The sequence below is a fragment of the Gymnogyps californianus genome, unplaced genomic scaffold, assembly GCF_018139145.2.
Source record: "Gymnogyps californianus isolate 813 unplaced genomic scaffold, ASM1813914v2 HiC_scaffold_34, whole genome shotgun sequence".
In the NCBI taxonomy this organism is placed as follows: Eukaryota; Metazoa; Chordata; class Aves; order Accipitriformes; family Cathartidae; genus Gymnogyps; species Gymnogyps californianus.
The window spans coordinates 253,778-267,826 of NW_026114224.1; the positions used below are offsets into that span (position 1 = coordinate 253,778).

A 14,049-nucleotide genomic window follows, 5' to 3' on the forward strand; every position below is an offset into this window, starting at 1 on the left:
CAGGAATATCCATCTGCTTCAGCGTAGGTTCTCCATGGGCTTCAGGGAATATCTGCTCTGCCATGGAGCTGCTCTTCCTCCTTTCTCTGGCCTTGGTGTTCCCTCTTTCTCACTCTTTTTGGTCCCTTTCTCCTCTCTCTGTCTGGTGTTTTCTACCCTTTTTAAAATATGTTTTCACAGATGCTACCAGCTTCGCTGATTGGCTCAGCTTTGGCTGTTCTAGTACATGTAGAACCTTTTTCTTTTTATATATATATATATTATCAATGCTGTGTCCTTTTATTGAAAGGAGAAATAGAATTATAATCTTCACAACCTGAGTGATATTTGTGAGACTTTCTACAGGGAGAATTTAAATGTCTTACCCATGACTACAGAGTAAGTATTAATGCTGAAATACAGAATTGGAGATGCTTTTGCATTTATGATAACATCTTGCCTGCCCTCTCAGTGGTTCAAAACCTACCCAAAAGTTGGAATACGAGCATATGTTGTTGCTTAACGCTACAGGGACAGGCAGGTTCTTCTAGGGATTATTAGCTTATTGTTACACAAAATTTCTAGCAATTAGCATAGCTTTCAGTTAAACAGAATTTCTAGTGATCAGTGTAGCTGTCTTACTATCTAGTTTTTAGTTACCTGGACTTTTAAGTCACCAGATTGGGTCAAATTCTTAATAATCAGCATGTGATACAGTAATCATAATCTAGATTCAGACTTTACCTAAAAGAACATGAGTCACTCAGTCCTTGGAGGAAGACGACAATGGTGGAGGCGTCCCTGACCACCAGGGGATCATGGGTTTTGCCATCCAGCAGCAGTTCTGATCTAAGTCCTACTTAGGACTTGCAGCTGCTTGATTTTATAGTCAATATCTCATGTGCTGTTACGCTTCCCTGTTCCATATTGGGTGGCACCACATCCTGGCAACAATGCTTGGTGGGCAAATAGTCTTGTCCTAATGCTGACAGGGGGTTTATCTGTTCTATAATGGGGGTCATCACATCCTGGTGACAACCACGGTGCTGAAAAGGGGAAGAGAGAAGGGGGTGATATGTGATCAGCGCGCTTACGTATTATGGCTGTTTGTCTTAGAAAATTGCGTTGGTTATGCTAACCATGCTACCAAGGGTCAGGAGCAGGGGGTACTGGTCACATGTCCATTAACAGAAATCATATTCTGTATTCTGTAATGTGTGCATAGTAGGTGTATTCAGACTGGCAACAGATTTTAGATGGCTTAAGTACTTAGTGGTGTGTCCTTTTCATAGCATTGTAATACTGGTTGAGATTAACACAGTCTTGTTATTCTGGAATGAAAGTGTCTTTGCGCAGAGTTATTCAGATGCAACTAGTGTTTTAACTTGTCTAGCCTCGTTTGCATTAACTTTCAGGCAGAGGTATACCCTTGGGTCCTGCTTTTCACTGTTGGCGGCCGAGTGGTGTGGGTTTACTTTTTTACTATTTTTTTTGTTTGTTTGTTTTTTGCCCCTTAATGCTGTGGATGAATCCGCGTTAGAGGAATGCGGTAGCCACTCAGGGGAAGCGCCCCCCCCCCCCCCCCCCCGTGACAGTGCTGTCCAGCCCGCACGGCTGCTCGTTAGCCCCTCTGTTAGCATTTAACGTCGGCGACGCGTGCTGTGTTTGGCAGGGCTGTTCCCGGTGCCGAGAGCAGCAGCTCGCCGTCGTTTCAGCAAGTACTAGATGCGGCGAAACGTACGTTTTCAGGAAGCGGGTCTCGCCGGAGCCCTCCCGCCTAGGGCGATGGCCCGGAGTACGCAACTGTTTTCCGGCGGGGGAAGGACGGGACAGACGACAATCTCCGGGACGCGCAGCCCTATTGGCTGTGCGGCGGCGCCGGGCGACACGTGACTGGGGGGCCGTATTGGTCGCGGCACTAGCGCAGCTGCTGGGCGCGGGTGGGGTCGCCGGTAGAGGGATTGAAGCACAAGCGGTTGCGGAGATGGGGTGGGTGAGTGTGTGCGCGCGCGTGCGGCGGTGGCGCAGGGCTGCCGGATCCTGGTGGCCTTGCTGTGGGGGGAACCGAGGATGGCTCCTCTGCGGTGCTTAGCCGCGCCTGTGACGGAGGCAGCGGCGCCGGAAAGGGAGAAAAAACGCTTTTGTGGTTAAAATAGGCGGGGAAAAAAAAAAAAAGGCTTGTTGACATAAAAAGAGGTGGGGGGGGGAAAACCGTATTTAAGGAAAGGAGCATCAGATAACGAAGAATGGAAGGGATATATGGCGAGCAGGGCTGAGGTCGTCCTGCCTCCTCGCGCTGCCACAGCGGCAGCTGCCGGCGAGGGTCACAAAGCCTCTACCGCTGTGCCCTGGCGCGGCTGTGACGCCCTGCAGCGATGGGGAGAAGGGGGAGGGGAGGCAGGTATTTCAGGATGCGCAGACCTTGTCTGTGGGGTCGGAACATGAACGTGTTCCTCTGGGGATGATGCACGTCCCGTTGTGAAACGGTAAGGAGCTCCCTTGCGTGTGGCACCAGCCTGGTGTTGTTAGTTACAGGACGCGGCGGTGCCGCCTCTGCGCTTCACTGCAGCAGCTTTTTCTCTTCGCTGGAAAATGAGAGCTGTAAAGGGACGGGAGGCTGGGCTGTACTGCTGCACTCAGAAATGCACTGATAGGTGGTCAACTGCGAGCTATGTAGCAGCAGAAATACTGAGGATTCTTATAAGAGGAATGTTGTATGTTTAACGAACCCTAAAATTCTCTGACTTCTTAAAAATTTATTTAACATTGCAAAGATATGCTTAGATCTGTGATTTAACTTGAATGCTCTGGGAAATGTTAATGGGTGGGTCCTTTCTTTCTCTGTCAGATATGCAGCTTTTAATCTAGTAGTTAGGTCATTGCCATCAAAATACACCTTGGTTTTGCAAAAAACAAGATTTTTGGAAGACATGCTGTCGAATTATTTGATTGTATTTACTATTTGAGTCAAAACTTAAAATCTTTTCTGTTGACTTAGGTGTAGGACTGACTATGAACTGTAGGGAGCATTTTTCATTTGATAGTTTTCTTCAATGGATCAGCAAAACTCAGTTTAGACTGGTTTGGATAGTCATATGTAGAAAGGTGCCTTTTAAAGGTATAGCAGGAAATGTACAACTTTTTAGTTTGTATAGAAGTATTTTTATTAAACTGCTATGCATATATGAATAATACAGTATAGATTAATTCCAACTTAAATCTTTTTCCTTCCTTTGTTGTTTGTTCTGTTGAAAGTGCACCTTAATATTTTTATACTTTATTTTTACTATTTAGTTCACTTTTTTGTTATTTCTAATGCACTTAATTTCTGAATATTTTATCAAAATTACAGTTCTTTGAAAATACACAAATATGTGCACTGAAAGTAGTTTCCTGGAACCAGACTTCTGTATTTTTAAGGAGACTCCAAGAAACTGATAAAACATTTTTTTCCTCCTCTTTATTTCTGTTAAATGCAATGATGCACAAAAAAGGTTTGACAAAGACAACTCTAACTTACTGACTTTGCAACAAAGTCCTTGTTACTAAAGCAACAAGCTTGTGAACAACCAAAGAACAGTTTTCAGTGATGGCTGTTTTCTACTCCTTCCTGCATTTTTCTGACTGATGATCTGGGTACCCTTCATGCAAAATGAATGAGAATAGGAACTGAAGGTATGAGATTTGTAACACTGCTGTTCCATTCATGGACACTCTTATTCCATACTGTTTTCTTAATTCTGTTTAACTATACCCAAAGCCTTAGAGCCCTTTTAGTGTCCTCATTATGTCTATGTGCCCACATAGCCCAGATGAGGAAAAAACCAAACAAAATAACCCTCCTTCTACTGAGTAGGCATTTTTGGGTTTGTTCTTCGATGCATATAGGGATAGGAAGACTAAATAGGTTCACAACAAAAGCTATTTTAGTAAGGCTTAGGCATGCCACCAGGTAGAAATATTGTGATTTTTCAGTGTGATACTGGAAAAGGCATGAATAGTTTTGTGGTCTATCTGGAAAGAATCAGAATAATGGGCTTTTATGACCTGAGGAGGATGGAATATTTTTCAGTGAGTATACAAGGACAGTATTAAAACCTGTGAAGGATAAATATTTTTAAATTAGCAGGCCTGGAAAACTTGCCCCAAACTGAACTGGATAAGACAGTCTCTGTCCCACTGATACTTTGATAAATTCTTAAATGCCAAAAAAGACTTGGAAGACTGCTGATATTGTCAGATTTGAAAAAGGACAAGCAGAAGGATATCTATATATAAACCATTTAACCTGAAGTCAAGCTTCAGACAGAAGAGTGGAGAAGCTGATAAAATATTTGGGCAACAGAGCAATTGAATTAATGCAAATCAGCATGGTTTGATATATTAAAAAAAAAATATGGTGAAATAAACCTTACTTGATTTTCTTGATGTTTTAAGTGTATTGATAAAAGTAACTATATAAAAATTATACATTTATGGCTGAAATTAATGGGTGGAGCTGGCTTACCTTAGAACAGCTGTGCAGGGTTTTTGCCCCTGTCTGTCAGCCCTGCTTGTCTTTTGGAAATACTGGTATAATAGCTGTTGAACCATTGCGGTTAATGGCCCAGCATATTAAGTTAAACATGCTTATTTCAGATTACATTAGTAGGCAGTAATCTGCAGTGGTTAAGTAGCTGCTATGTGAGCAGCTGAGCCCTCCTCTCTTCCCTGGATGGGAACCTTGCAGAGATGGGTAGGGCAGGCACTGTTCCAGCCATCCCAGCATTAGCAGTAATCTCTTGCAAGTGAGAACCATTAGACTTAGTACTTCAAAAAAGGTTTTGAAATATGTTAAAAGGATTAATAAGAAACTAATTTGAAAATCTCAAAAATATGCTTTAATGACAGTATGATCTACCACTGAGTAAGTTTGGGTTTTTTCCTGAATTCAGTGTCACATGCTCTTGAATTCCCCATTAGTCACATGGGAGTGAATTACAAAAACTAACAGAATCATAAAGAGTAATAAGGATGAGATATTTGACTTAGCACAGGATAGTTGGGTAAAACTTGTGGCTGTAGAAAAAAATCAGAGTTGATAGTCCTTTCTAACAGTATTAAATTATAATCTAGATATTAATGAACTGTAGGCACAATGATCATAATTTATCTTAAGAATAGTAGCTACATTGTGAAAAAATCTTTGGTCATTAGCACATCTGCTTACCAGTGGTGGTAGAATGCTAAATTCTGTTTCCTTATTAGTGAGTCAGACATCTGATTTATTGCTCTTTCAATGAAGTTCATAATCCAAAATCAGTGTAATGAACTGGAGCCCCAGTTGACTTCAGTATTGTTTGAATTGGGCCTTACTGGAGAAAATAGTTTTGGTTTTTTCCACTGATTTTTGTTCTCTGAAGTAGCTATACAGCTTATTCACTAACAAAACAAAAAAATCAGCCTCAGTTACCATGTGTGACTAAATAATTGTTCAGTTGAAGATTTTTAAAGTTGAAACAAATAGGTTGTAGTGAAAATATTGTCTGTATGTATAGACAGTGCTAGTACTCTGTCTATATTGTTGAGAAAAAGACATGTTAGGGTTTTACATTTTAAATTATTCTTTAACCTCTGTTCTGAAAAGACTAATTTGTTCTACAGGAAGTTCTGGTAGTAATAGCATTTATGACTGGAAAAAACCTAGTAATGGAGGCTGAAATAGTTCCATAAGAAGATTTAATTAATATATCATAAATTGTTGAGCTTGAGGTTCTTAAGCAGAACCTCTTCAGGGTATGTTGAGTATATTGTTTATTGATTTCAAATAAAAAAGAACACCAATCAATATAAAATTGTAAGTTTTCAGAGAATATTGGTGGTTTTGCTTATCTCTATGGGGATTTCAGACTAAAAAGAGCACATCTAAATTCCTGTTTCCTGTGCAGTTATAACTAATAAAATTTTATTAATGTAGAAAAATGCATGTCTAAATCTTAACAGTACATTTGCATAAATTTAGGCTCCTGATTAATTTTGGTTTTAGTGTCTGAGAGAGTTATATCCAACTTGAAATTCTGCTTTGATATGTGTATTTATGCAAACTGCTGATTCAGTACAGCATAGTGAAATTTCTTGTCATAATTTCATTGTACTTTGGCAAGAGATTTCTCCTCCTCCATCTCCTAAGAATGAGAAAATGGGTTAGGGAACTAGGAGACCTAGATTCTAGGTGTTTCTTATATTGATGGAATTAAAGCCTGAAGTTCCTACATCCCCAGAGTGTTATTTCTTGGAGTAAATCTAGCAATAGGGGTATCTCCATTCTTCCATTTGAATCTAGACCACTCTGCAAAAAGAAACTCGGATTTAGAGTGCAAAAGGTATTATGACTCTCAATCATAATAGTGAACTTACCAAAGGTGGGTTGTGTTCTGTGTGTCATGTATTTCTTTGGGTTGGATAAAGTATGAAATTGGTATTATAACAAACAATTTTTCCTCTTTCCTTTCCCCTCGACTCCCTAGTATAGTGACTTCATACCTGGAGTGAAGAGTCGTATTTATTCTTGATTAAACTGATTCTGGCCCCATGGATCTTGAATATGTTTCTGTGTATGTGTGCAGTGTTACAGCTTCAGACTAAAGGGCCAAGTGTAAAGCATTTCTTGCTTTACTTTGGACTCACTATGTGGTCTCTGCTGCGAATGAGGAAATATGTGGCTGTGAACCTTGTCTGGCTGAAGAGAGCCTAGAGCAAAGTGTAGCTTATTGTCCATTTGGACATCTGTTATTTAATAAAAATTGGAGATGTTTTGGATTACCCAGCTTGTGGTAATCAACTAATTCAAATAGTTTTTTTAATCTGAAAAACCTGTGGAGTTGACATCTGAATAAATCAATAAGTGACTCCTAGTCAATGGTAAAATGTTGTCTCAGCACTGATGTCCCACTTCCATGTTGTTAAAAAAACCAAATATTACACAAAAGGAAGAGAGCGCTTGGAAACTTATATCAGGAGGAGAAGGTAAAAATACATTTTAAAAAAATTTGTTCTTCGGATTTGCTTCCAATTTTCATATGCTGAGTTGTAGCAGCAGATTGTCTAAAGACAATCAATAATTCTGCTCTGAGTCTTATCAAGTCAATTGAAATTAACAATTTGCTGAATAAGCCTCTTATTTTTGTTATTTGAAAGCATTTAATAGTGTTTCAGCTAAGAGAATTTTGGTGGATTTTATTTGGAGCTCATTTCTTTAAAGGGAAAAAAAACATCTTTATTATTGGGCATGTAGTAAGTAAAACTCTTTTTTTCTTTGTGAAATATAGCCTGAAAGTTGGTTTTGTAGAGAGTTGACAGCCACTTCATTTAAGATACATTACTTGCCCCTCCCCTTCAGTAACTGGATCCTTACTCATTTAATACAAGTACGTTTAAGCTTATTTTTCATATAAAACAACAGAGCTATCCAATTGCTATTCTTCTACTGTAGCTCCTCCTCTCATTCATTTTTCTACATTTTCTTTTTTTGTGTTTATACATCTTGTTAATGTGGCTAATTATTTTAACTTTGAAATGCATGAGTGAGAATTTCTCAGTTGACAGAAGGATAAAAATATCAGGTTCTTCATTTTATCTGACCTTTCATACTGTTGTGGTTTAACCCTGGTAGGCAGCTAAGCCCCACACAGTGGGATGGGGGAGAGAATCGGAAGTTGTAACAGTGTGAAAACTCGTGGGTTGAGATAAGAACAGTTTAATAACTACAGTAAAATATAATACTAACAATAGTAATAGTGAAATATAATAATAATAGTAATGAAAAGGAATGCAACAAAAAAAAGGAAGGGGGGGGGAAGGAAAAAAAAAAAAACAGTGATGCACAATGCAATTGCTCACCACCCGCTGACCGATGCCCAGTTAGTTCCCGAGCCACGATCCGCCCCTCCCGGCCAGCTCCCCCCTGTTTATATACTGGCATGATGTTCCATGGTATGGAATACCCCTTTGGCTAGTTCAGGTCAGCTGCCCCGGCTCTGCTCCCTCCCAGCTTCTTGCACACCTGCTTGCTGGCAGAGCATGGGAAACTGAAAAGTCCTTGGTTTAAGATAAGCCCTACTTAGCAACAACTAAAACCTCAGAGTGTTATCAACATCATTCTCACACTAAATCCAAAACACAGCACTGTACCAGCTACTAAAAAGAAAGTTAACTCTGTCCCAGCTGAAACCAGGACATAGGTAAAGCAAAAGCTGCACGTGAAAGCAAAGCAAAATGAGGAATTCGTTCACTACTTCCCGTTGGCAGGCAGATATTTAGACGTTTCCAGGAAAGCAGGGCTTCTTCATCCGAATGACACCCACACCCCACCCCACCCCCCTTGCTCCTCCTTTCCCCCAGCTTTTATTGCTGAGCATGATGTCATATGGTATGGAATATCCCTTTGGTCAGTTGGGGTCAGCTGTCCCGGCTGTGTCCCCTCCCAACTTCTTGTGCACCCCCAGCCTACTCGCTGGTGGGATGGTATGAGAAACAGAAAAGGCCTTGACTCTGTGTAAGCACTGCTCAGCAATAACTAAAACATCCCTGTGTTATCAACACTGTTTCCAGCACAAATCCAAAACATAGCCCCATACCAGCTACTATGAAGAAAATTAACTCTATCCCAGCCCAAACCAGTACGCATACTAACCATGTATTAACATAATGTAAGAAAAAGGTATTCTAGCTAGAATTGACATGCATGTAAAATATGGCACACAGCAGCTTCTGTCAATTAGATGTAAAAGAATGTGTGATATACTTGAGTTAATTTCTAACATGTCAGGTGCAACAAATGAAAAATTAAGTTTACTATTTATGCAATGTAGTTATAGAGCCTCATATAAACCAACAGATTCTGTCAGTATTACAATGTCATTTTATAGCACTTAGAAGTGAAAACATTTTAAAGTTGTCCACCTTTGCTTGGGCAGGATTGGCCATGTAGTGTATGTTCTGAAAAGAAATGTGAACTATAGCTGTTGATTTTATTAATTAGAACGGCAAACTAGTATTTATCAAATGAATACATGCATGAAATGGACCACAAACAATTTGCCTTTCTGGATGTTTTTTTTGTTACAACTCTTTGACAACTATCTGCCTTTTAGGTGGAACTGCCTGATTATAAAAAATACAGAATCCATGGAATAGAATAAATATTTTGGATTGTCTTAATTTCTCTAAAAGTAAGGTCTCCTGTCTAGCATGACCACATTAGGAAAAAGAAATTTATTAAGGTGTGGTGTCATGTGCCCACCCCCCCCCCCCATTTGTACTGTTATTGAAGTCACAATTCCACAAATGGCAGACTTCTTTCTTGGCCCCTCTTTAATGATGAGACATGTTTAGGACGTGAAGTTTTGTTTCTTGAAAACGAAATAAACTTGCCATATCAAATGCAGTGAAGCTTTTGTTAGTGTTCCTATCTTTAATAATAGATATTCTTGTTTATATTTTCATTGAGCTTAAATTTTGAAAGATTAAACAATTTTCAAAATTTATATTGGAGAACTAAGTCTAACCTTTTTGTATAATTTTACCTATTTTTTAATTAGCTTGATAATTCAATTAAGAATTGTCTGGAAGAGCAAAGCTGATTACACAAGCAGTTACTTGACCTTGTAATTACAAAGGTCAAAGGCTTAGTGAGGGGGTACACAAATTGCTCTTCTGTTAGCATAATTTTCAAGATAGCTTGCAAACTGTATTTACAGTATGTTCCATAATAAAATAAAAACTAAATATGAGCTTTTAGACGTTGGATATTTCTGAAGTACTATAGTAGCAATGAAAAAGGAATGTTGTCCTATAAGCTTTTTATATTTTTCTCTTTTGAGTTACAGGTGCCATATTTGCTTAGGAAATTCTTGCTATGAAATTGGCAGGGTAACTTGTACATGTAAGAAGTGTTATGCTTCCTGTTATTCTGCTGAATGGCTTATTTTCAAATAAGAAATTTATAGCCTCAAATGTAAAGAGCTTCAAATGTGGTTACCCAGGCTTTAATTATCTTATGTTGTTTCTTTACATGAATAACTTTGGGTTTTGGATTTTGAAAATGGGAAACAATTTGAATTTTATCATTTAAGTTACTGTGTGTGTTTCTTGTTTCTTTGTAGTGGCTGAATAATTGTGGTAATGTTTTAGGACTGTGTGACAATATTACCCAAAATAAAGATTGCTTAAAATGCATGTATGACTTATTAACACAATCACTAATAGTATATAAATCATAAAATATTAATCTTTCCTACTGTTCCTCTTTGTATTTATAATATAGGGTATCTTGATATTAAGAATGGCCTTTCATCTGTTTCTTTAACTGTGCAGTATTTCTACTTCTTGTGTTAGAAATATGGATATTTATTTTAGTCTTTACGCCTTGGAGTTTTTTGCAGACGACTTGATTACCGTTACGTTTGCTTCTGTTCTGTTAAAATTCCTCAGTATTTACTGTTCTCCTTTTACACGTTTTCATTGGTGTGTGTTATTCTAAGGAATGCTGAGCATCTGTGTCTATATTTCACTTCATAAAATATGTGGGCAGTCAGCGTCTTTTAGATATGGTTGACAGTGCTTGTTGACTACTCAAAAATGATTGAATATGATCTATTATCTCCTTAGTTTTTTATTGTTATAATTGAAGTACTTAAAAGTAAGGATACTTTTGTATAATGGTATGATTTTCCCTTGTGTATTCTGGCTTCCCCTAATACCTAAAGCAATTGTTATCATCTTCTTTCATTTGCTGAATCATGTATCAAATGGAAGCCTACTGAAAAAAAGCCATTGAATTGATGTTAGTTCTAGGCATTAATAGTTTGGTTTAATGGATTTGAATGAAATGTTTAGTAAGTTGAGTGGTAAATGGGAAAGACTGAGATGTAATTTTATGTTTAGATATGGGGTTTTTTTTTCTAAAATGTTTAAATCTAGTATCTTCTCTTATTTTTCCAGGGCTGAGGGTAGCCCAGGATGGCTGCAGCTTCATATGACCAGTTGTTAAAGCAAGTTGAGGCATTAAAAATGGAGAACTCCAACCTTCGACAAGAGCTAGAGGACAACTCAAACCACCTAACAAAGCTGGAAACTGAGGCATCTAATATGAAGGTATTGCAACCTATATGTCTGTGTGTATCACCATTTCTGTTATTGCCTTTTGATTTTGATTATGTATGAGTGTGTTAATGGACTGGTAGTTGCTCAAGAAATTTTATGTGCTTTTAGATTCCTACAGAAATCCCTTTCCAGGCTGTGTAAGGGAAAACTAGTAATCAAATCTACTTGATTATGAAAACTACTTTTGAAATTTGAAAACTAAAAATTGTTTTGAAATGTTGTTTTAGATACACCTTTCCATTTTCATATCTTCTTTTCTGGTCTGTCATGATAAGCCCTACCATTTTACCGATGCTGTACTTCCCAGCAGGAAGTCCAGTCTGTTGACATAGTTTATGACAAAGCAGGCATTGCTCAGCTTTTGAAAACAGTGGGGAGACTGGAGATTTTCAGTGTTTTAAGGTAAGTTTAAAAAATTTTAGTTTTATTACAATATTTACTTAACATCCCAAAAAGAAAAGCTCATTTTAAAATCATACCACAAGTCTCCAGTCTTCCCAAGGCCTAAATTTATATTTACTAATTTCACCCAAATGTGTCTGTCTAGTGTTTATTGGCTAGGTGTAGGCCTTCGGAGCCACCTATCCAAGAGGAAACACTAAGCTCAGATGGAATTTATCTTCCTACTGATCAAAATCCATCTATAGGTACAGTTGTATTTGTGTGGTACATGGCACTGAACAAGGCAGAATTTCACAAGCAATATAGCTGCATTAACGTAGTGGTTTTCCTGAGTTGACAAATCCTGTTTCTTGGTGTTACAGCTGGGAAAACTGGTCTGCTTTTGGTACCTAAGCTAACATGGCTTAGAAATTTTTGGTATCTCTGCATATGCTACTGTATAGTGTAGGCATAGTCTAAACATTAAACAACATTTGTATGCCCATCTCCTTGCTTTACCATGTTCATGTGGTAGATTTATTGTTACTTTATAATTATATGAAATGTGCTGATTTGATGAATGTAACAATTTAAATATACTTTTAATTGAACTTTCTTTTCCTCTAGCATCTAGATTGAGCTATATATTCATTATAAAAAGAAAATTTTTCTTGTGTTCTGAATTACTGTCATTAGTTATGACAACACTTGAAAGAACTACATATTTTTTAGTTATATTTAATCTTTGCATTGCACTGCAAGATGAAAATGACTCTGCTTTCTGAATTGAAGTGAAATTATAGTCCTTTACACTAGCTACTTGAAACTATATTTGGCACTAACAACTCTGAAAATAATTGCTTGTTTGCTTAACTATGTATCAGAAAATTTGAGCTAGATCTGTCACTTATACTGCTTTTCTTAAGATAATATTATAACAAATTTATCAATAATTCTCCCTGTCATTGCAGTCTAAAATAAGGGAGTGAAGAGTAGGAGAGGTGATGATCTTCCTCATCGTTTGAAAAAGGGACAGAAAAAGTCTTTTTTTTTTTTTCCCCTTCTTTTTCCCCATATAGTTATCTTTTTTCTTTTGACTTTTGTGTATATAATTACATTTCCAGTGACTTGGAAACAGACCAGCTGTATAAGGTGGTCTCTAGGGCATTAATTTGGGATGTGGGACAACTTTATGTCCTTACTTCAAATCTGTCAGATCACCAAACAGAAAGTGATTCTATCCCACTCCATGAAACTGTCTTTATTAATAAATTTTGAGTAGATATTTCATATTTTCTTTTTCTGAAATGCTTTCCCAGACCTGAGGAATGTATCCTAAAAAACCTCCACCAAACTCAGTATGTTTCTCTTCATTTGGGGTGGAGGGGGGAGAGGATTGTTTAGATAAATTTGATTTTTTTTTTTTATTTTTTTTTTTAAATCCCAATTCTATCAAAAAAATTCCAACCAGCTCTATTCCTCATGAGTGTTTGTTCCTGGACCTGAAGTGAGACACTGTTTCTTTCCCTTGTTTGTTTCAGATGTGTTTGAAAAGTGTTCAAACCTCGCTTTGCCTTATCTTGAATTTTAAAGATGGTTTAGGAATGATCTTGGGAATTGGAGTCTGTGGGTGAAAAAATTTGAGATCATTGCAGGATTCTCTTTGGTCAAGAGATAATTTTAGTTTTATAAGCTTTAGGAGAAGGTACATGGTGGCTTTGTTCCACTGAAAGAGACTGCTTGCTTCATAATTTGTGTAGTTCTAGCGCCATGTTTAGGAATAATTACAAGAAAAGTAATCGGAAGGACTTTCAACCTCCACTTCTCTGGTTCTTTAGCTACCGTATAAATAATTAAAAGTCCAAATACTTTGAAAAACCAATCCTTTGGGATAGCACATAATTACCTTTGAGATGAAATAGAGCCCTAGCAGCCTCTCCCACTCAATACAATTCCAAATATTAATGGGAGAAAGGGAGTTGGTAGTGGGGGAGATGAGCTGTGGTTCTCTGATGTATTTATAGCAACATTGCCGTTCTTATACCATTTATTTTGTTCTGTGGGCTAGGGTAGAAACATCTCATAGTGATTCTTTGGACTGTTGATATGTTTACTTGTATCTCCTTTTCTGCCTTATTTCCTTCCACAACTAATTAAACAATATACACGGGAAGGGCATTTTAAAGACAATATTGAATATTTTTAAAGAAAGGGATTTTGTAAGCAGTAGTGTTAAAAATGTTGTGCAAGTGTGCCTCATTTTAATAATTTCATACTAGAATTAAAAGCTTAACGTGAACTCATCTTGTAGATGCATTTATAATAAACTACTACTGACCTATATAAGAATAATGTCTGAATGCTTCATGTTTAAAGCTAAATTTCATATTTAAAAGTGAAAACTGTCTATTTGCAGACCAGAAAAAAATGTTGGGGTAAATGAAGATGGATGCGATATCAGGGATGCCAAAATGATTAGTAAAACAATGTCCACTTTTTTTAATTTGTGTTTTCTTAGGGATTGACTGTTCAAACAAAAGAAATCCC

General features: G+C 37.6%; 1 protein-coding gene across 1 annotated transcript in view; it reads left to right on the forward strand.

Moving 5' to 3' along the window:
• The first annotated feature begins 1,953 nt into the window (after nucleotides 1–1,953).
• The window catches only part of LOC127028538 (adenomatous polyposis coli protein-like), a 30,997-nt gene continuing 18,901 nt past the window's right edge, over nucleotides 1,954–14,049 (forward strand). The window contains exons 1-2 of the mRNA XM_050914299.1: nucleotides 1,954–1,968; nucleotides 10,960–11,112. Coding sequence (XP_050770256.1) covers nucleotides 10,978–11,112 — 135 coding nt within the window. The 5' untranslated portion in view covers nucleotides 1,954–1,968; nucleotides 10,960–10,977. The remainder of the gene's footprint in view (nucleotides 1,969–10,959; nucleotides 11,113–14,049) is intronic.